Raw genomic sequence first — 23,469 nt, 5'->3', positions numbered from 1 at the left:
AATCATACCCTCTTCCCCAACTCAGAGCTACTCTGAGGCAAGGGCGATTTGACACCTCATACAATAATTGTTTGCTTAGTGAATGCTTGAGTGTAACACTCCATTAAGGAACTGGATTGCAACCAAATACTCCAAGCCATTTGGTATTTAAAACCAAATACCCCAAGAGAAGAAAAAAAAAATCAGTATTGAGAGAAGAAGGAAGCTTCTAAGAAGGGTTTTAGGCAATAGGGCCTTGCTGGGACCTGCTGGGACACAAGACAGGCTGACTAATCGGGGGGTGGTGGGGCAGGTAAAGGTCAGAATGTTCTAGCTCCATAGACTGTCGTACAAGGAATGCATGTGCCAGGGAGAGGAAGGACAGAGAGCTTTTCTTAGCTCTTTCTACCCGCAGCTGCCTGTAGGGTCTGTAGTCACTGCCGGTAACATCATGATTGGAAAAGCGCGCCAGTTAACATGAGACACGCAGGTTCCCTCAACTCTGAGCAGCTCGTCCCGGAGAAAACGCACCCTACAGCCTGTGAGCATGCATGCAGTGACTTGGGGCAGACCCTCTGTATCCAGAATGCCCGCTTCATCCTGGGATTCCCTCCTCTTCAGTTTAACGAGCGAATTCTTCGCAAGGGTTGCTATAGACTCAGGGCTCCCAGCTACCACCCCCGCCACGTTTTCACCCATGAGGGAGGCTGTTGTCCCTCTGCCCTGCCCTGATGTGCATTACCACAGATTAGAAACTCAAATATGTTGAGATGGAGGAAGTTGGGAGAAGCGGGTCCTAAGTGGGGAAGTTCAGGGGTGAGAGTCTTATTGTCAGCTCTGCATCCCTGTACCTCCTTGGCTTTCCCTGGAGCTGGGGGGCGAGAGGTTGCGTGAAACACTAGTCTTTTTAGCCAACTTTTAAACCTCATTCCTTAAAGTGTCATGACTTTGACAAAGGTGAGCTGATATGCTTATATTAATTAAGACTTGTCATGTCCTCGTCTCACCCCCCACAAAAAAGTTCATAAATCCCGCCCAAAATCATACACTCAGCTACTAATTTTAAAGTGGCTTGGAGTATTTGATTCTAGTCCCATTCTTCATTGGACTGTTACATCCCAGGAAGGCTGTCGCCATGATTGTCTTCATTTGCCTTATGTTGCTGAGGAAGATCTATACGAGATCACGCAACCTAACTTTTGTGGCAGAAAATAGCTACATTGCTTCCAGTGTGTTAGCTGCATCTGTATCCTCCCTTTCATTTCCTAATGTTGAAATACAAAATCACTGTTTTTCTTGTACCAGGATCCACTTAAATCATGAGGCTCTTCATCCTGAGTCAGGAGACATGTTCTCACAGCTAGGCTTGCTACCAGGTCTAGGGTACTATCGTTCTGTTGTTTAAAAATGATAATAACCTAGATATATAGATATATGAGTAAAATTATTATTTTCTGGGGTATACTATATAACAAATTCTAAAATAGAGAATAAACCTCTCTTTAAACCAATAATTTAAAAATATCACTCACCTACCTCTTATCCCTTGTCCTCAAAACAATCCTAAGTATAGCAGATGTTATTACAAAATTTGCCTCAGTTTGTGCTGTCCAGTACAACAGCTACTTGACACATGTGACTATTTAAATAATAAAATAAAATAAAATTAGGAATTTGCTTCTCCAGCTGAACCGGCCACATTTCAAGGCCCAATAACCATGTGTGGTTCGTGGTTATCATATTGATCAATGCAACTATGTACCGGTTCCACCTTTACAGAATGTTCTGTTGGTCTAAGTAAATAAACTCTTGTAGAAAATGCTTAATTTGCCTAAAGGCAAAATCAAAGTTAAATCCAGGTCTTCACCGTAAGCTTTTCCATGCACACTTTGCCAAAGAGAGGTTTAACAAAGTAGTGCTAAGAACTAACCCCCCCCAAAGTGGGGAGTCAGACCCCAATTGTTAGCAGTATAACATAAACATAGTCCTCGGGCATTTGGTTTTGCAAATCCTGGTTAAAAACCACGAAGGTTTTATTGTCGTTAGATGGGTTTTCCTGGTTTCTTTTGTTGGCTGGTTTGTTTAATTAACATGACTCCAGTGTGGTGACTGCTGACTTTAAGACCTTTCAGGAAATAATTTACATAAGATCACAAATCCTGCCGGCAAACGTGTGCACTCTAACAAGCACGCTGCTGCCGCAGACACTGACCACAGCCCCGTAAGCAGCTGCAGCGGAAAAGAATAAAGAAAACTCCTTGTCCTTCCTTTCTCTGGCACATGCAGTCCTTGTATGCCCATGCCTGACATTCATTCACCGTGGAACTAGAACATTCTTGCCTCTCACGAGAACTCGACAGCTTCCCCTTGTGTCCCACAGGGTCTCAGCCAGGCCATATTGCTTGAAACCCTTCTCAGAAGCTTCCTCTTTCTCTTATTAATTTTAAAGTGACTTGGGTGTAGTCAGTGATAGTTCTGCATTGGATTGTTACGTCCCAGCAAAGCTGTCACTATGATTGGCTTCAATTGCCTTTTGTTGCTGACCAAGTTCCAGTTTAACAAAATATCTCTCTCAAAGGTATGGATCCCCTGACCCACTGTTGCTTGCCCACCATCACCTTCTTCTGCAGCAGGACAACTAGTTCTAATGAGATACAAACCTTGGCCTCATCTGCATTCATGAGCTGCCCGCAGAGCAGGAACCCCTCATACTGGCTCCAGGGAACCACGGGCTCCGGGAGGTCTCGGAGGTAGAGCTTTAACAGGGAGGCCACTGTGTGCACGTCTGTCTCTCTGCAAAAAAATAAAAAATAAAAAAAATAAGCAATATTCTTTGAAAGTGAAACTCCAGAACATTCCTCACCTTCCCCTTGGTGATCCACCGAATAGAATCCCAGGTTCCAAAAGGGAGTTTCACAAAGGAATAGAGTCTGATAAAGATGTATCCAAACAAAACATCCTTGCTAATCTTCTGGAAAAATGACCCCCAACACTTCTTTCTTTATCTCTTCCACCCACTACATCAAAGGTAAGTACAAGATCTACCTTTTCATTAATCTTATTAAATTATTTTTGTCTTCGTCTCTTTTTTCTCCAAGTCACTTAGTACCTCACAATTTTGCATTCTCTACTTAGTCTCTAATTTTTCATGTGCTAACTCATTTATATCCATGGTCCGTGATCTCTTTAAACCCTCAGAGAGCTTAAAACATTTCTGGGATTCATTCATAATATTTACACAATCATGCATTCAAACAGTCAGCATTGAGAGAGCCTACTAGGTACAAGATACCATGTCAAGCACTGCAATTTCAGCAGCGAACCTGAGCGGTACACGGGACACCTGGCCTCGCTGAGCCACAGAGCTGTGCGGACTCACACGTCACCAAGTCATTACAATATTGTGAGTTTAGTACCATGACAAGGAAGGCAAGCAGCTGGGATTGTATGGAATTATGGGAAAGGGACCCCCAGTGCAGGGTTGGGGAGCCATGGGGACAAGATCAGAAGAGCGGCAAGGAGTTACAGCACGGGGAAGGGAGCACAGGTATCAGCCCGGAGGGTGGGGAGCAGAGGTCCTGCTGCAGACCGACGGCATTCAGACGACCGCCTGTTCACTGAAGGAGGCTCGGGTTTTCCAGTTCAGCTTCTCCAGCTTACAGCAGGAGCAGGCAAACCACGGCCCAAGAGTCAAGTCTGGCCCACTGCCTGTATTTGTACAGCTTCTGAGCGAAGAACGGATTTTACGTTTTAAAATGGTTGGGAACAAAACTCAAAAGAAGCCTATTTCACGGCCCGTGACAATATGAATTTTGAATTTCCGCATCCACGCGGTGTTACAGGAATACAGTCACGGGCATCCTTCTTGCATCGTCGTTGGCCGATTTGGCACTGTGACTCTGCTGAGAGCGGAGCAGCTGCAGCCGCAAAGCCTCAGCGTTTCGTGCGTGGCCCTTCATCAGCATCCGCTGACCCCGGGTTAACAGAGCTGTGGCATTTAGTCTGCACCTCTGGAAGAGAAAGTAAGTCTGACGCCGCTGTATGCTTGACGTTCATCAGTGAAAAAATAATTTACTCCGTATTCATTGACTTGGTGTCAAAAAGAACTGGTCTTAAGCAACTGTCCGGGTGCTATTTTGAAAAGCTATGATGTGGCAAGGGGCTCAGACCGTGTGAGTGTCTCCTCGGTTTCAGCAGTGGGGAATATAGAATCGCCTGGAGAAGTGCCTCCTGGAGAAGGGACAGGAGGGGTCGGTTTGGGCAGAGGAGGAGGACGGAGGCAGTGGAGGGAGCAGACGCAAGAACATCAGGACTCAACTGTAAAGCTCTGTCTTGACGTCCTAAGTTTTTCTGTTTGTTTCTTTTTTATTATTATTATTATTATATTTTTTATTATATTATGTTAGTCACCATACAGTACATCCCTGGTTTTTTATGTAAAGTTCGATGATTCATTAGTTGCGTTATAACACCCAGTGCACCATGCAGTACGTGCCCTCCTTACTACCCATCACCAGTCTATCCCATTCCCCCACCCCCCTCCCCTCTGAAGCCCTCAGTTTGTTTCTCAAGTCCATAGTCTTTCATGCTTCTGTTTGTTTCTGATAGCCAATGTTCAGAGCTGTCTCCTGAAAAGGCTCCCCCTTTGCAGCCGGTGAACTCTCTGCCTCAAAGCGAGAACGTGAACTGGCACAGAGCCCTGACTGTGCTCCAGGGCTGCCTCAGGAAATAGGGGGTGGGAACCATTCACTTAAGGTGGGCATTCTAGAAAAGCCTTCCCTGCTGAGTCACTGCCTAAAAATATTCCTGGGCAAAGCCCTTTTGTCAAAATACATGAGAAGTTCCTAAGAAAATGACAGAACGACAACCAGCTGACATGTGTTCTCCTAAGTCCCAGAGTGGCTTCTCCTCCAGCCTCAGCATTGCAACCTTGTCATTGGTCTTAGTCAGAATCTAGGGCCTCTCCCTCACCCCACATCCAATTACGTTCCCCAAGGCCCTCAATTCTATTCAAATGTCACGTGGCTCTCTTTAAGTCCTGCCCCCCGCCCTTCACTGCTCTGTTTCAGAAGGTAATGGCCTTTGGCCGGGATCCTGCCCCAGCTTCCAATCTGGCCTCCTGCCTCCACGGTTCCATTCTCTGACGTACTGTCCACTGCCTGGCACAGCCCCCAACACACAAAATACACCCAAGCAACAAATGTTGCCAACAACAATTTGAAATAAGAAAGACAGTATTGATGATAGATTAAAAAAACAGAATCTTTTGAAGACAAATGACAACAAAAATCACAAACTACTAGCTATTTCAATCAGAAGAAACTACGACAGCAAAAATATCCAACATTAGAAAAAAGAAAGGGTTATAACCACTGATATAGTGTAGATGCTTCAAAGTTATAACCAAAGAACACAATTATCTATGTAAATCATCTTGGAACATTTAAAACCAGAGAAAGCTTCCCAATTCATTTTATCGGGGGGAGATAATGTTGCTTGTCCTGCCTAACTCTTCATGCCTGCTTAATGTGTCTGAGTATAAATGTGATTTCTTCTTGGGGGTCTCCCTAAGTCCACCAGACTATGTCAAAAGGCTCCTGTTCTGGGGCACCCGGGTGGTGCAGTCCACTAAGCATCCCAGTCTTGGTTTTGGCTCAGGTCGTGATCTCAGGGTTGTGAGATCAAGCCCCGGGTTGGGCTCAATGCAGAGTCTGCTTAAGACTCTCTCTCCCCCTGTCCCCCCACCGCTCTAATAGATAAATAAATCTTTTTAAAAAGAGGCTCCTGTTTTATGTTCTCATAGTACCATCTAGCTTTCCATTTTAACACCTAACACAATGGAAATTATACTATTATTTCTGTTAATTTTTGGTTTAATGTCTGTGCCCCCACTGTAACAGGGACAAATCAGTTGTCCCTGTTACAGTCTAAATTTCCAGCATGATTTTTCCTGAGTTTGCTATTCCTTCAACCCAATGAAACATCTTTAAATGATTTTTTTTTTTTTAAGTCAAGGACTAAGGGCAAAGCAGGAGCCTGGTGACTTCTGAGTTCAATACCTGATGCACCAGAGACTAGCCCAGGCACCACCGATGGCTCTGCCAATCCTTCCCTGGTAGCACGGACCTTAAAATACGGCACATCTGTATGTTTCTCACAGAAATATAGGCATCAGAAGCATATTAGTTTTGTGGCCGGATAGTATCCAGCCCAGCAGAAACTCAACAAAGAGATTTTAAAATTTGTATGTATATGTTTAATGAGAATCAGATAGAGCTATACTAGAATCTACCAAATAAAAGCTCCTTTGTTTCTCTTCATTCCAGTGAGACAGTTTGGGGGATTTCTAACCACACATATGACCAATGTAGGTCTAGATGATTATCCACAAGGACTACGTAGACCCAAGAATCGGCCCTGGGAGGCCTCTGAAGAGCTCCAGGTGACCCCTCCTATTTCTAGGTGTATAAACTCTACTTCTGAGTTCTGGGGGTGGAGAGGTCATGACAAGCTGTGTAACTTTCCTTTTTCCAACCCCAAATATTTCACGGGAATCAAAGACTATGACTCCACCACCCAGGTTGACTTTATAGGTACATAAAAGCAAGCCTAGGGCAAGTATCTGACAAGCCCCTGCCATCACCTCTATTCCTCCTGGCTGACTGTTCACATTGCTTCAGCAACAACCCACCCGTATCTTCTGATCGACTCAAAGCTCATTAAAAACATAAGAAGAAAACAGAATATAAAAGTGGTGAGCTTAATTGAACAGGTGCCTGATAATGAAATGCAATTTATAGTGCTGCTGAGAGGTCCGTAAATTCAATGTCCATAACCTGTTATAGTTCCGGTAACAACTCCACCCATGGCTTTCCTGTAAAAATACAGCACCCTTGGTAAGTTAACCTACTGCATGCCAACGGCAGCTAAGACAGACCTGCGGTGGTCCACACTCAGACAGTGGCTGTGAGAATGGAGAGAGCAGATGGTATCAGAGATGCTTCAGAGGGAGAATGGGCGTCGCTGGTGACCGGGGTGGATGGTGGGGAGAGGGAGCTAATGGCACTTAGCTGTTCATGATTTTCCCAGGATCAGCGCTGTTCCTAGGTCCTAAATAACTTCTTGGGGGAATTTTAACCTGAGGAAACTGGATAGAGTTGAGGCCTGTCTCACCAAATCTTGATTTATGGGCTGCTGATTTGGAAAGAACAATGGCTCTTTCTTGCCAGCAGGACAAGCACACACAGGCAACCAGGGCGAACATTGCACAATAGGTGGAGAAAGTCCCACATCGGGGCGGAGGCTGAACTAGCTGACTGTGGCACAGCGAAAGCCTCGGCGGGGTAGCTGGAGGAGGTGGGGCGGATAGGCGACGGTGAGAAGAAATGTCGCCACAGCCAATATGCCCTAACCAAACCTGGGCAACCTCCACAGGGGAGATGCTGGGGGACACCAGTCTGCTAAGACATCAGTACGTACTCTCTCAGAAAATGCTCAGAACTAAGTTCAGAGGTGGACACTAGTGGTCTCCCAAACTAACAGGAAGTCCCGGCCATTTCTGGAAAGCTGAGGAAGAACATAGGAGCCCTTGGGTATAGCTATGGTATGTTCTCCATCACACTGAGTCTGTTTGTTCAGCCAGCTCGGCTCTTCCACAGTCCTCATCAGCCCGGCAGTGGGCCTCGAGCTAGGTCCCATCTTCCTCCCCTCCTGCCACGGCACTTTCCCTTCAGCTACATCCAAAATGGTTTCTTGACTGCTCAGCAAGGCCCTACTTCTAGTTCACATCATCCCTCACATAAGTGATCACCAAAAAAAAGGCTCTCTTTATTGCCAGCCATGGCCTTGGGGGTATCTATGTGAGTCCTATAGCTCAGCTGGCAGAGAGAGCTTCTCCTACCTGAGTGAGGCAGGGGGAGGGCGTGGCGAGGACATCGTACCTGTCAAAGGAGGGCCGCTCGCCGGCATCAAAAGCATCTCTGAGCTGCTTCACCAGGTTGTCCTGCCCAGGCAGTCGGAAGATGCCCTCTTCATTGAGGCCGTGCTGGAGGATGAACTCTGCACACTTTTCCACCAGGATGGGCACCAGGTGGGGGCCGAATTTCTGCTCATAGGCCACGGTCTCATCCAAACGCTGGCCAAACACAGCTGGGAAGAGAAAAACGGGACCTGCACATCAGTCTGACTTCCATTGGATGAACGGATAGGTCAAATTGCTTTCCCTCTTTCTAGATTTGTTTGTGTTGCCTATAACCCCAAGTTTTAGTGCAATGGTACTAGACAAATTGTAGGAGACACATCACCCATAATATTTCCTGGGGCTATACAATTGGGGCAGTCTCTGTCCATCTTTTTCTCTTGACCCACATTTTTACATATTTCGAATAACAACTCGCTTTTCCTGAGTACCTGTGGTGGGCTAGAAATTGTGCTAAGCACTTTGCACACCTGTTCTCATTTCATCTTAACAGCAACCCCCTGAGGTAGCAGAATTGTTATACTCACCTTACTACTAAAGACACTGAGCCTTAGAGGCACTAGTGAGCTTGCCAAGGTCAGGTGCCAGGGCATGGTAGTCAGAATTCAAGCCCAGGCAGCAAACTGAAGAGAATGTGCTCTTAACCACAGCAGCAAGCAGGCAGTTTTGAATTCTGCTTGTGTCATATAGCATCAAAATATCACATTCTATCGCACAGATGTCTCCTGCTGTATTAAACCGGTGCAGCATTTTTAATAATTTAGATTGTTTTACTACGCTTTGCTATTTTTATTTTTTTAAGATATATTTATCTATTAGAGAAAGAGAGTATGAGCGGGAGGAGCAGAGGCAGAGGGAGAATCCTCAATCAGATTCCTTGTTGAGCGAGGAGCCCGACGTGGGGCTTGATCCCAGGACCTGGGATCATGAACTGAGCCTAAATCCAGAGTCGGTCACCCAACTGACCGAGCCACCCAGGCACCCCATATGTTTTATTATTTTAAAAATTGCCACGGTGAACATGCTTACCCACCTAGCAGAGTTCCTGGACTATATTTGGTGCAATGTATAATTTCTAATTAATTGCTTAATGAATTAATTAACAATTGGATAGGTGAACATAGGCTTTTCACTCTTTTGAACTATTTCCTTAGGGCAAATTCCCACATGTAGAATTACTAGGTCAAGTGGTTTGAACATTTTTATGACTCAATGGTATGCAAATTGTTGTCCAAAAATATTTTTCCAAATTACACTGCCTCCAGCAAAGCATGTGTGGACCAGCTCTAACCCGGCCCTGTCAGTATTTGGCTCTCTAATTTCCCCACCCTAGTGGTATAACAAGGTTAGTCGTTAAATCAGGACAGTCATCGGCTACCCATTCTCCCACCAGGCCCCCAGGCCCTTTGGTTCCTGGAGGCTCAGAAGACAAGTCATGGCTTCAGCTCTGTCCTGCCTGATTTTCCTTCTGTCATAATTAGGACAGACCATTTCAATTGCCAGGACACTGCTTCCCAAAATCCTTTGGTTTTCCCCATGGTTCCCTCTTTGGCCGGTCCCCTGTACCTAGTCTCTTACTAATGTGGATTCCACCTGTAAAGAGCTGTACAAAGCTCTCGAATCTACACATTCCCTGCACTACCACCCACTGCCCTAAGCCAGGCTAGACTACTCTCTCACTTATGACAGCTGTGGTCTGTTCTCTTCCCACATGGTCAAAGCTCTCCTGCTGCTAACCTTTCTAAACCGCCTCCAATTTACCTAAGCACACTCCCCTGCCCCTCAACCCTGTTCTTAACAGTCATCCCCTTCTTCCCCGATTGTCACAGTAGCATTTTTCCAAATTACCCCTCAAAGTCCTAGAGGCTTCCTCTGCAGTCCCTCCCTCATCACATTGGGTGCTGGGAAGTGAGGGCAGTGAATCTAGGAGGAGCTGAGCATGGGGCAGTGCGGCGGGGGGGGCCCCCTGTACTCTCCCTACTCCCCACCAGATCTGCTGGGCTCTTGTCTGTTTAACTTACTGTATTTCAGTGAGAGTGTTTGATTAAATATTTTGTGGCTAAAGTTTGAAAGTTGGGGCTGGCATTGCTTGGGCTGGCATTCGGTCTGACCCCCACCTACCTCTCTAGCCTGACTTCAGGTCATGCTCCCCAAGGCACCCCACCCTGATGTTCCCAAAACCTACAGCAGTCTTTAGTCTTCATGCCTTTGGACGGTCCTCTCATTGCCCAGTCTGTTCATCTCTTCTTCTTTGTCTGCTGGAATTCTATTTGTCTTCCTCGGCCTGACTCAAATATCACGTCTGCCAAGCTTTCCTTGACCCCAGCCTGAGACATTCTGTCCCTACTTTGTGTACCTGTATTCCTTCTCAAATATCCCAATCCCTTTTGACACTGTATGGTAATTATTTGTATGTACCCATACCCTCTGTGTGACTAGGTTCCCCAATGCTGGGAGTATGTGGATGCTCTCTTTTCATTCCCAGTAGTCAGCATGAGGCCTGGCACAAGGTAGGTAGATAGTGTGTTTTGCTGAATTACTTAAAGAATTATTTCATCTTTAAGCAAGTGCTTTCCATGATTAATGATAACTGTGGCATTTCTTTAGTTTAAATACTAGTAGAGATCTCCTCCATGAAGAATTCAGCCTCACACTAACATTCATTGCGTGCCAGCAACAGGCCATGTGGAATGGGTAATATGGACAAGAAAACATAGGATATGGTTCTTGCTTTCAATAAACTTACACTCGAGTTATGAAAATGAAATGACAACATGCAATATAATGAGAAACAATTAGAGAATGTCAGCAGCAGCATAGAATTTGGTTCCTATAGGTCTGTGAAAGGAGCTGAATAGATATGGAAGGAAATGATTGAAATAATCTTGCTTAAAACATAGACCACATGGCATTTGTAAAAATCCCTTGAGGGGCACCTCAAAGGGGGAGGCAGATGTGTTTCAGAGCAGCTGAAATTCAGGCTCAAGGGGCCTCCTGGACCCCGATAGGGAACCATATCCCAAGCACAATGTGGGGATGTATGTGGAAATTCCAGAGCTGTCAAATGGGAACTCCATTCCTGAGGTCCAGAGGCAGATGCTCTGTTTGCAGGTGACCTGGAATCTAGCTCCTTCTTACAACCCTTTGGGTAGCAAGTCCTATAATTTTTCTCACCATCACAGCCTCTCAGCCTCATCCTGCGCTCATGCTCTATCCCTCCCAGGCTCCACAGTCAGTCATTGTGATGCCACTCTCACCAGTAAACCCACTTCCCAACCCTCCTCTCTCCTCCATCTTGGCTCGGTTGACTCCCAGTACCCTCTCCACACCTTCATCTGGTCACCAGAGCTCCCAGGAACACAACATTCCATATCATAGAAGGTTATGTTCCCACTCTCTGTAAAACCTTGGTTCCAAATCTTCCCCATTCTCCTGGCACTCACCACCACTTCCTTCCCTTCTCTGTCTCAGCAGATGACCTTGCTCCTCTTTCCCTTCTCTCCCTAAGTGGAGGACATCATGATGACTCTCTCATCCCCAGTCCCCACCTTTCTGGTCCTTCCTCCTCTGTCTGTCTGTTTTCTCTCAGAGGAAGAAAAGGACACTGTGCTTTCCTCTAAGATGTTGCCTTTTCAGCCTGTGGGTTCCATCCTTTCGCACCTCTTCCAGGACTTCACTCCATCGCTTTTATATCTTAAATTTTTCTGTTTTCAATCAAAACAGCCCAAGTGAGTCTAAGTCTGCCAATTTATTAGACAATAACTTCCTGCCCCAGCTTCAAATGACCACTGCTCGCCTTCCTTCTCTTCATCAGTATATTCATGAAAGAACATGTCTGTTTCCATCCTCACAGCCTCTACTTCTTCACTTATCAACCTCTCAGCCTCTCAGCCCATCCCAGTCTGGTTTCATCAGCCGGCCTCTTTCCATCCAATCCACTCAGTAAAATTTCCGGTGCCCTCCTAATGGCCAGACATAGCCTGTGTTCATTCCATACCCTGCTGGGCTTCCCCGAAGACTCTTGATGCTATTGATTCTCCTTCCTCGTCAAGACTTTCGCCCTACATGATGACAAAACCATCGACTCTCATTCCATTCCCATCCCCCTGCCGGCTCCTCTGCAGTCTCCGTTACTGTGCTTCCTCCTCCACCTGCTCCTTTAGTGTGTCACTTCCCGGCATTCCAGCTCAGTTGTCTCCTCCCTCTAGACATTCTCTTTGGCAAAGTTCCTATGAATCCATACATTTGGCTATCGCCCACAAACTGGTAACTTGTAAATCCACATGTCTGGTCCAGATCAATCGATCTATCTACCTACCCATCCTTTCCCCTCCAATGTCTAATGGCAGCTCTCCCAGTGTCTTCTCCAATCTCACTCTCATCCCACCCCCAACACTCCCAAATCACTGCTTATCCTGTAGCCTTCCTCCCAGGCAATAACATTCCGTCACTCAAGCAGTCAAGCGTCAGGCACTTTCCTAGGCATGGAGAATACAAAGCCATCAACACAAGGTGCCTGCGCTCAACAAACCTCATCGGCTAAAGTGTGAGTGTTGGGATTGTCTGCAACACCCTCTTTCCTTCCAAACCAATCAACGCTTTCTAAACGAAACCATCTCTCTTCTCCATCCTTGCTGCTACTGTCAAAATTGTTGCGATGGTTTCTTTTGCAGCTCTGTTTTTTGTTAACGCCTTCCACTGGAATTCACAAAATCATTCAGCAAATGCAAACTGAGCAACTGCTGTGGGCCAGCCTCTTTGGTAGCTAGAGATGATGATAAAAAGAATGAAAAAAGTTCTTTGCTTTTGAAAACTCTGGAGCTAATACCCTTCCTCCCTCTCCCCACCTGGGAACCTGATTTTCCAGCAGCAGAAGTTCCAACTGTCTTCTCAGAGGGAGCTGGCCCCTCCCTCTGTCCTCACAGAACTCCCTGTAGGTATCTTTATCCTACCACTTCTCATGCAGCTTAGTTCTAAACATGTCTCTCTTCTACTGGACTGCGGGCTCCTCAAAGGCAGACAGCCCTTCTGGTTCACCATCTATTTTTATTTCCTGGCACAAAGCCTGGCACATGATGGGCCAGTCCTCGAAAAGCTGTCCCCAGTGGTCTCCTATTCCTCTCGTCCTCCGCCCCTTCTCTCCTGAAAGTACTCTGATCAGCACCTCTCCAAACTTGCTCTTGTCAAGGAGATCAATGGCCTTTACATTTTTAAAACCGAGTAGTCAAATTCTCAGTCTTCCTCTTCACTGCTCTATCAGCATCATGTGACAGAGCAAATCATTCCTTCTTGAGACACTTTTCACATGGCTTTTGGCACTCCCACTTGGTTCTCGATTTATTTCATAGGCCACACTTCCTCAGCCTCCTCAGATGAGTCCTCCTTTTCTCCCTGTCCTCTAAATGTTGGAGTGTCCTGGGCCTTCCTTCCCCCCATCCTCGTGTGCTTCTTAGCACTCCCACTGCTTTCATATTACTCATATGAAGACACTCAACTGCACACCTCCTGCCTCAAAATCATTCAGAGCTCTTCCTTCCAACAAGAAGTGGCCACTGCAGGCTCTAGAGACCTCAAGACCCACAGGAGAGAAACAGCATCCCGGTTGTCTTCAGCTTGTTTCAGTCAGGCTTTGTCCCTCTCCAACTCGGATCACATATGAGAAGTCCAGAGTAGAAAACCTTCCTGGAACTCCAAAGACCCAATCCTGAGTGGCACCTACCTCTGACTTCTCAGTCCTGATCACCACCCTTTGATCCCAGGAGGACACAAAAGAGCCTAGACCCCAAGGAAACGAGGGAAGGAGGAAGACAGCAGACAGTGGGTGGGAGGCCCTTGAAGACCATTCTCCACCAGGCTCCCCCATCAGCACCATGCCTCCCGGGATGTTCCCACTCCTTCAAGGAACTAGTGCCCCTGCTCTTCCCGCCCTTGGCCAGCCAGTCAATCACTCAGAATTGCTCCTCACTTTGGACCAGTCACTATTAATAGAGGCATTGCCATCCCAATGGGTACAAATCTGAATTGATTAATTATAATACATAATGTAATAATTCTAATTATTCATGCATTTAATTAATTAAGCTAATTTTATGAAGAAGTGCCCTAGAAGCTTTCATGTGTGCTCTCGCTTAGTCCTCATAAGAACCTTACAAAAANAATTATAATACATAATGTAATAATTCTAATTATTCATGCATTTAATTAATTAAGCCAATTTTATGAAGAAGTGCCCTAGAAGCTTTCATGTGTGCTCTCGCTTAGTCCTCATAAGAACCTTACAAAAACAGACATTATTGTTCCATTCTACAGATGGATAAACTGAGACTTAGATTAGGAATTTGTCCACTGTCATATTTACCCCGTGAATCTAAATTCAATAGTTTGATCTGTCTTGTTTAAATCCAGTGGAATACAACTGTCTAGGTGAAATTTCAGAAATCACTAAGTCTAAGGGGAAGAAGAAAGGGGTAGGCGGCTGCCTAGTCTCTGCCTGTGGGCCATCCTCCCCCCTTTACTTCTAAGCTTCCTCCTCAGATTTGCTAGGCAGCCCCAGGACACTGCATTGCTCTGGGGAAGTGAAAGTGGAAGGATTATCTGTCACCTCCTTTCTAACCTCATCCCCCCTTCCTCATCACACAGACACTCCTGGGTTCAAGACAAGAGCCCCTCCCCACCCTGCCTCTGGTCCCTCCCAGGTCCCCAGGATGGCCCGCCCTGCCGCTGTACCCTCTTTCCCACTGGCCCTGTGACCCAGCACCAGTACCTGCTTCCCAGGGGCTCAGTTCCAGGAACGTCCCCATCTCTGCCAGAGAAGGAAGGGGAGCTGGGCAGAGTGCCTTTTAGAATTGAATCACAAAATAGGGAACAAATACCTTTCTTTTGGAGCTTGGGGGTTTTCGTCCTGAAATTCCAGCAAGAGAGCAGTGCCAGAGCAGAAAAGCCACAGCCCAGGTCCCACCGCGGCACCCTAAGAATATGAGGCATGGTGGGGGCCGAGGAATCACAGCCTCTGCCGGGCCTGCCTCAGCGCTTCCCTCCTCTCCAACCTAGAAGAACCATCCTCTCTCGCTTCCAGATCAGCACATGCCTGTAAATACTGACTCCAGCACAGAAATCATGGGATCTGTCCGCACCTGCCCCTGGCCCTCCCTTCCTTCTTCCCACACCACTTCCCCTTCCCACTCACCTTTACACACATGAGTCTTGGCTTTTAAAGAGTGAACATAAAACTGTCAGGGTCCGCAATAAAAATAAATGCCTCCTTTTACTTAGCAGCTAATTGTCAACTGCCATTCAAGGGATAGATTGCAGGTGGGTTAAAAAAAAAAAATCCCACACACAAGCCCTTACCAGCATTGCTCCATATATCAAAGTGTCTGGCAGGAACACAGGACTTCACTTAGTGTTGATGAAGCCAGCCCACCCTTCTCTGGAAATGCTTTCCGATTTGCACGTAGCTCAGTCTTCAGAGATAATGATCTTGGAGGTGGGTTATGGGGTAAACTGAGATGATTTCCCTCTCCCGTCGAGAAGGGTTTAGCAAATAGTGCGGCAACCCTGCCAGACATGCCCAGGAGCCTTGAAATGGAGTCCCCGCATCACGAGGGGACAGGCAGGAGGAGGGAAGGATTGCCAGGAGGAGTCATGGGATGCTGCCAAAAAATGTTCATCCCACCATTCACTCATAGACTGGGACTCGAGGACTCGATCGACACCACGTTCTCCTTCCATGTCGAATTCACTCCCATGTCATGGCAATGTTACCTCTGAAACATTGTGCACACCTGCTTCCTTTTCTCCACCTTCACCACCACCACCCTCATCCAAGCCACCTTAGAATGAAGACCAACAACTTTAGCAAGGCTATGTCCACTGTCTTCGCCTTCTTCTCACTCCAGAGCCTGTTCTTTCTGTCATAGGACCTTGGTGAATGCTATTCCTCGGACTGAGATACTGTTCCTCTTCTCCCTCTTCTGCCAAGTTAGCCTCTACGGACCCTTCACATTTAAGCTGAATCATCACTAGTTCAGGGAAGCTTTCTCTAAACTTCTTGACAAAGACATCTTTCCCCACTGTGCATGATGGGTTCTTCCTTCCTGGTACTTTTCCCAGTTGCGTGTTATGGTTTGGGGCTCGATTCAGGTCTGTGTCTTCTATTAGACTGTGAGCTCCTTGAAGAGGGGACTTAGTCCTTTTCTCACTGGCATAACCCCAGGGTTAGCACAGTGCTTGGCACATGCTTCAGAAGTATTTGTTGAGTAAATGAATAAATAAGGATCTGTCTTGGGGCACCTGTGTGGCTCAGTCGGTTGAGCGTTCGACTCTAAGTTTCAGCTCAGGCTTGCGGAATTGAGCCCCATGTCAGGTTCCATGCTCATCCAGGAGTCTGCTGGAGATTCTCTCTCTCTCTCCCTCTGCCCCTCTCCCTGCTCATACTCTCTCTCTCTCTTTCTCTCTCAAATAAAATAAATAAATCTTAAAAGTAAAAAGTATCTGTCTTGTGTTGGGATCTGGGGAGAGGGGGATTACTGAAAATAAGTAAAAATCATCCTTCTTGGGGCGACAGGAAAAGAAAAAAAAACCCATCCTTCTTCATGTCTACTTTACTAGAGAAAAAGAATTAGAACACATGGAATAACAATGAATCACAGAGATAGCACACTCCCACAGGCTAAACTCTGCTGTAGATGGTGAAATCGTGTCCAGAAGGATGCGGACAACTTAAGAAAGAAAAGGAAGAAAAAGGAACCCAAGGCATGTAACAACGCACTGTTTCTATACTCTATGCCTAGGCCAACACACAAAGATGCTTAAAACATGGGACCTGGCCCGGGCCTTACAACCAGGTCGGTCAGAGGAAACTGTGCACAATTTAGTCCAGCGCTTATGTACCCAGCAGTGGCTGAGAAACAGAGGCCTGCCTCCAGGGCAAGAGGGCAAAGCAGGTTCCGACCAATTAGCATTTCGCAATGCTGCCTGCTCCCTGGGGGTGGGACAGATACTTGGCTTCAGGGTGGGGATCCAGGGAACACATTGCCCTCCAACTCGGGGAAGGGAAGGCGTGGCTTAGAGAAAAAGGGACAAGTCACTTGAAGTCCAGATGTGATCACCTCCCTTCCTTTTCTTCTACTTAAATCAGGAAAACTTGGAATTGCATCCAGAACTTGTGGGAAAAAATTAATCTATCCTTTTCAGCCAGGCCCTCACGAAAGAATAATGTAGAAAAAAGAGATAAATGGGCTGGCTAGGCATGAAAAGATTAGAACACCAAGGCACTCCATGATGCTGCTTTCCAAGGTGTGACATTGTGATTTACTATAAAAAATACATTTTTGGTCTTTCACCCATTTCCTGTCACGGAGCTCCTAAAACTCTTGGAATCTGCTGTGATGAGAGATTTAAAGGTATCTTTTGTTATGTTAATGAGTGAGTTTTGAAAAGCACCTAGGATAGGGACTAATTAACCCGAAACAACCTAGTGATTACAGGGTTCAAGCTTTCAGTCCCACCCACTGACGCCCAGGGATGGGGGAGGAGCTGGAGATTGAGATCAGTCAGGAATAGTCAATGATTTAATCAGTCATGCAGATGCAATAAAGCCTCCGTAAAACCCAAAAGGATATGGGGTTTGGAGAATTTCTGGCTTGATGGATACCTGAAGATTTGGAGGAGACCGGTATCCTGGAGAGGCTTTAACCACACCTTGCCCCATGCACGTCTTCCATTTGGCTGTTCCTGATTTATAGCCTTTTATAGTAAACTGGCGATCTAATAATTAAACTGGCTTCCTCAGTTCTGTGAGCCCCTCTAGCAAATTAATTGAACCCAGGGAAAGGGTCATTGGAACCTCCAATCTATAGCCATTGGGTCAGAAGCACAGGTGACAATCTGGACTTGAAATTGGCACCTGAAATGCATGGAAGCAGAGACTCCTTGCAGGCCCTCTGCCTGTGCAATCTGATACTATCTCTGGGTAGATGGCGTCAGAATTGAGTTAAATTGTTGGACGTCTAGCTGGTGTTCAAGAATCTCTGGGATGTGTGGAGATACACTGGAAATGGTCCCAGATTGGGACAAGGTGAGAGGAATGTGCAGAGCCAGCTACGAGGCAGGAGAAGCCAAGGGAGAAAAGCTGGGTGTGTCGTGAGAACTAAGTGGGCCTTCTTTCTTGTCAAGGCAGAAACGGGGCCAGAAAAGAGACTGGGGCAAGAAGGGCCTTAGCTCTGCAAAACTGTCACGAGACTGACTTCTAAAACATAGTTTGAACTCAGTGCCTGGGTAACACAAAGGGATTACAGGCGTCTGCAGTTGAATGCAGTTGAACACAAAATTGTTCTGTCTGAACATTTTTCTGGGGAGAGTTTCCACAGCCTCTATCAGATTCTTTAAGGGGTCTACAAACCTTAAAGACTTTCACCAAAGCTCACCATTAACACGCTTGGAGCAAGATCATTCTAGAGGCAGCAACCCATTTTCCAAATAATTTCCCAGGTAAGCTGATCGTCACTGAACAGAGAGGAGAGCCTACGGGAGCGGAACCCAGGAACACCAGGGGAAGAGAAAGCTGTTCCTTCACGTCTGCTGTGCCAGACGCTGTTTAGATTGTGGGATACAGCACTGAACAAAACAGAGAGAGAAATTCCTGCCACATAGATTGAAGGTTTCCTTCTAGCCAGGGGAGACCAACTACGAACAAATGAGTGAAATATATAGCAAGGTCTAAGAGGGTAGTACTAAGAAGAAAGATGAAGCAGGACAGAAGGCCAGGGAGAGCCAGGGGTAGGGCAAGGGAGGGATTCAATGTCAAATGGGATGACCAGGGGAGGGCTCACTGAGGTGATGTTTGAGCAAGGACCTGTAAAAAAAGCAGAGTACCAAGCCACACAGCTACCCAGGGAAAGAGGATTCCAGACAGAGCACACAGCAATGTGCCTGAGGCAGGAACATGCATTGGGTGTCCAGGGAAAAGCAAAGGAGTTGGTTTCGGGACCAGCGCTGTAATTCAGACAAGACAGTGGGGTGCCTCAGCCAGGATGGTGGTAGTGGAGGTGCAAGAAGAGAGAGGATTCTGGGTGGGAAAAGCCACAGAAAGCTTCAGGAAGGGCTGGAAAGAGGCAGCGGCAACACGTCTCAGGGACTTTCCAGTGTTTGAGGGGCATCCCCTGCAGATCTAGTGGGCCCGGCTCAGGGGCACCTTCTGAGTGGGGCCATGCTGCGACAAGAGCTGCCTACAGGGGGGGGGGGCCCTGGCCCCACTCCTCGGTAGCTGGGCCCCTCGGACTAATCATCTACTTCCTCAGGACAGAAGTTTCCTGACTTACAAACAGGAAGAACAAATGTCTGGCTTGCCTTGTGGCCTCAGACTGGACTCTGTTGTCTTAAAAGGCCTTCTCATCTGAGGTCTAGCATCAGATTCAACGAGAGGCTTTAGAAACTTCTGAAATGCCCCTTTAGAGACAAATCCTTGTCTTTGAATAAATAAATACGCTGCACTCTTATTTCTCATCCCTCGGACTTTCCCCTGCCGGCAGGATTTATGCTTGACTTGCTTCTCAGGTGGTGAGACAGGGAAGGAAGAAATCCCCACGTGGAGTAGGACCCCGTACAGCAGCTCACCGTGGCAAGGCTGAGCCGAGCACCATATAAGGCACAGAGGCTATTCACAGTGCGGGACCGCATTTTGACTCAGAATATGTGCATGCTTAGGCAACGTCCACGTCCCTTGTCAATGCACGCCGCCTAAAGCGCTGGACAGCGGGGGGGGGGGGGGGGGAGCAGGGAACATCGACCAGGGCTCACAACCTCACAATCCAGGGCAATAAGGAGGGTCACAGCTAAGCTGATCCAGGCTGAATGGCGTAGAAGAGAGCTTTAATCAATAAAGACCTCATCTTGGTGATTAGCACAGCAGAAAAAGAAAGTGCTTAGGAACTGGGAAACGGTGAATGAAACCATGCTCCTCTTTCTGTAATAGGATGGGCTGCTCAGGATGGCTGTGGCAGGCACTCGAGTTTGGGTGTCCCCCATCTGTAACTTCTTTTCTCCCAGCCCCCACGCTAGGCAGGTCCCAGGCTACACGACTGCCTCCTTGCCCCAGCTCCGGAATCTGCAAGTGGTCTCCTGACCCCAGCTGAGCCGGGTAGATCTCCTGTCTCAGGAGTGTGGAATGGGGTGGTGGAGGCTGAGCTCAGCCTCTGCTGTGCTTGAGAGAGAAGTACAGGAAAGCTGGGGCTGGCACAGCTCTATGGGGCCACGAGTAAGCACCGGAGCGCTGTTAACTACGCAAACACAGGCAGGCATGCAGAGAAAAGCAGAATGCAAAGCTGTGCGGCCCCAGAGAAACTGACAGGATAAGCTCTGGGCCGACGGTCCAGTTCTTGGCCCCAGGCCTCTTGGCAGTTCTCCCTTGGTCTCTTTGAACAGCTGCTGCACCAACCCAGCAAAGCCCTCTTTGTTGCCGAACATCACTGCATGCAATTTCTATTTTTTGTAACCAAACAATCCCGGAAATGAATCAATATAACATAGCTATCAAATAAAAGGTATTCAATTGTATATATTCCATGCTTGTCATTTTGAAAAAAAAGAAAGAAAGAAATGTATATATGAATACCACCTGGAAGAAAAACATAAAAATGCCTTTGGTGGTTTTAGGGGTGATTATTTTCCTATATTTTTTCAAATTTCCACAAAATTATTATGGCGTTCATAATTTTTAAAGAAACCATTGGGCAATCTAATAAATAATATTTGAGCTGTGAAAGCCCTCCCCCCCAACATGACTTCCAAAATAACAGGCAGCACAGTTGATAAATAATTACATACAGTTATCCTGGAGCTGACACAAAGTGCATTCCTAAAAAGTTGAAGGAAAGTGGTCACTGAGATCGCCTGTATCAGTTCTTCATATTTTTAAGAAAGGAAAAAACACATACTGGATTCACCTATTTGTTAATTGCAGATGGCTTTGGGTTTTTTTCTAATGTCTTATTTAAATTCAATTTAGCTAACATATAGTGTATTATTAGCGTCAGGGGTTAGAATTTAGTGATCCATCACTTACATATAACACCCAGTGGTCATTATTACATCACGTGCCGTCCTTAATGCCCATCACCCAGTTACCCCATCACCCCCACCAACCTCCCCTCCAGCGACCCTCAGTTTGTTCCCTAGAGTTAAGAGTCTCTTACGGTTTGTCTCCCTCTCTGTTTTCGTCTTATTTTATTTTTCCTTCTCTTCCCCTTTGTCTATCTGCTTCTTTTTCTTAAATTCTACATGTGAGTGAAATCATATGGCATTTCTCTTTCTCTGACTGATTTTTTTCGCTTATCATAATACCCTCTAGTTCCATCCATGTTGTTGCAAACGGCAAGGTTTCATTCTTTTTGATGGCTGAGTAATATTCCATTGTATGCATATATACTTACAATAGAATATACAATATATATATATATCTATATATATATCTATATATATATATCTCACATCTTCTGTTGATGAACTTCTGGGCTTTTTCCATATTTTGGCTCTTGTGGACACTGGGTTAATTGCAGATATTTTTTCATAGCAGTTTCTCCTCTAGTGTGGGCCTAACACCAGGGTTGCCAGAAAACTCAAACACTTGAGTCATGGAACCCAGAAAAGTGCTCACCCTGAATTCACTGAGAACCTGTGAGCCAGACACAGTTCCTGAACCTCTCCCCAGTCTGACCACCCCAGCTCTGGCCAGCCGCTTCAATTTCCTGTGCTGATCGGCCCCCTCCCCCCCAGCTTTCGGCATAGATCTTGCCACCACCCACGACCCCATAACTCGGCAGACTCCTGGTGCTGCAGAATGTTGGTGCTTCAGGGTATCACACACATTTGCCGCTGAGGTGCAAAGGGCAGCAGTGCGCCCAGCTAACCGAGAGTTGGCTCTTTGAGGTCATGCAGGGAGGGAAGCTAGATGCTTGGCATTGAGCATGGCCTCAGAGCTGTCCTCTCATGCTCTCCCTTGAACACTGTTCAAGGAGGGATCGTGTCTGGAGCTCCTAACTCCCCGTCTTCGAGTTATCACAGACACTTGGCCAGGAAAGCCTGCAGAGTCCTTACCTCCAGAGGGTGTGCCAGCGACCCTCCTAAGGAATTTAACCCACTCCTCCATCTCCGCCTGAGAGCTGGCCATGAGGACATAGGAGTCCTGTCCTGCGCGACTCTGGTCCCATGAGGCTGGAGGAAGAAGTAATATTAATGAAGGTCTTCGAGTGGGAAGCGGCCAGGACAAAGGGAAGCAAAGCAAGCTGAACCTCAGCTGCTCTCTTGGTGCAATTAATCAACCAGTCAAACAACACAAAAGCATTATCTACTTATCCCCAAGGGAACCAAATACTTATGCACCCGAAACTCTGATTCTATAGATAAACCATTGAGCACCCGTGGTTTGCAATTGGAATGTCTTGGCCTGAGAACTGCTCCTGTTGGGGAGAGAAGACATTTCCTACCAGAAAGGAAGAGAAGTTCAAGGGGCAGCGTCGGTGTTAGGGGAGACAGGCTCAGCCCACACAATTTTGAAGACTTTAGTCCATCACACCATTACAGATATTTTCCTATGCTACTCGTGAGCTCAGCTGTTGGGGTGGGGAGGGTAAGAGCGACTTAGGAGAGAGGGACAATGAGCACATGGGTGCCTTTCTCACAAAATCAGTACTTCCTATTCAGAGTTTCTACTCTCCTACCTGCACAAGACACTGTAAACGGTAGGTTCTCAATACATAGTTGATGGACAAATGAAGTTTGTTAGGACTTTCATTACCACTAGCACTTTAAACCCAGGATTATGGACAGACATATGTAATGTTTCCTGGGTTTGTGTTATCAGACAAAAGGGTGGAGGAAATGACAAGGGGGTGGAACAGGGAGAGGATGCCAAGAGAAAGAATGAAAGAAAATGACAAAAAGGAAAATCAGGACAGAGAAGGAGAAGAGAGAGAGAAGAAAAGCATCAAAAGTAGGTCTTAGGAAGGACAACATAAAAGCGATCCCTTTCAATTACAAGAAGCTATTAAATTTCAAAGTGTCTGTGTAAACACCAACCCATTCTTCTCACAATATCAGGGCCTTTCTCTCAAAAAGAGTTTGTTCTAGCACCTTGGTTGTGCCCAAACCCATATTTCCTTGCAGGGCAACAAAAGATTTTCAAATTCCCTTTGGTTCTGATCTCTTGAACCTACATCAATATCACCACGTTCTTTTATGCTTTGGGACAACCCAGCTCTGAATCCATCTTACCACTGGGTCATCAGCTTCTCTGACCAGAAGGATCAGTCCATGGAGGCCCTGACCATTCCTGAGAGCTAGGTGTTTCCAGAAGTAAAACGGGAAGTGAAAAGCGGTCAGAGTAGAACTAAAGAATCCTGTAGGAATCACGATATCCCTTTGAAATAGAATGGGCTGTAGTATCATTTCCACTTGACGGCTAATGGAACTCAAGTCCAGAGATACAAAGAGACCTGCCTATTGGCACGCAGTAA

General features: G+C 46.5%; 1 protein-coding gene and 1 long non-coding RNA gene across 7 annotated transcripts in view; both read right to left on the bottom strand.

The window, feature by feature from the left end:
• ARHGAP25 (Rho GTPase activating protein 25) overlaps positions 1-23,469 on the bottom strand; it is an 84,173-nt gene that overhangs the window by 10,278 nt on the left and 50,426 nt on the right. For 4 of the 6 annotated variants that reach the window (XM_034659241.1, XM_034659243.1, XM_034659244.1 and 1 more), the window contains 3 exons: positions 22,052-22,168; positions 7,920-8,127; positions 2,640-2,772 (listed from right to left, as the gene is read on the bottom strand). In XM_034659241.1, the coding sequence (XP_034515132.1) occupies positions 2,640-2,772; positions 7,920-8,127; positions 22,052-22,168 (458 nt within the window). Of the gene's footprint in view, positions 1-2,639; positions 2,773-7,919; positions 8,128-14,829; positions 19,165-22,051; positions 22,169-23,469 lie in introns of those variants that run through there. The other 2 variants (XM_034659246.1, XM_034659245.1) reach the window with 2 other exon arrangements.
• Positions 10,200-14,823, bottom strand: LOC117801986. Its single transcript, XR_004624948.1, has 2 exons — positions 14,232-14,823; positions 10,200-14,102 (listed from the first exon to the last, which is right to left on the bottom strand). It is a non-coding gene; the product is annotated as an uncharacterized LOC117801986 (long non-coding RNA).

Source organism: Ailuropoda melanoleuca, chromosome 4, assembly GCF_002007445.2.
Source record: "Ailuropoda melanoleuca isolate Jingjing chromosome 4, ASM200744v2, whole genome shotgun sequence".
NCBI lineage: Eukaryota > Metazoa > Chordata > Mammalia > Carnivora > Ursidae > Ailuropoda > Ailuropoda melanoleuca.
Note: the sequence above shows the minus strand (reverse complement) of the source record. Positions and strands in the feature narration are given on the sequence as shown.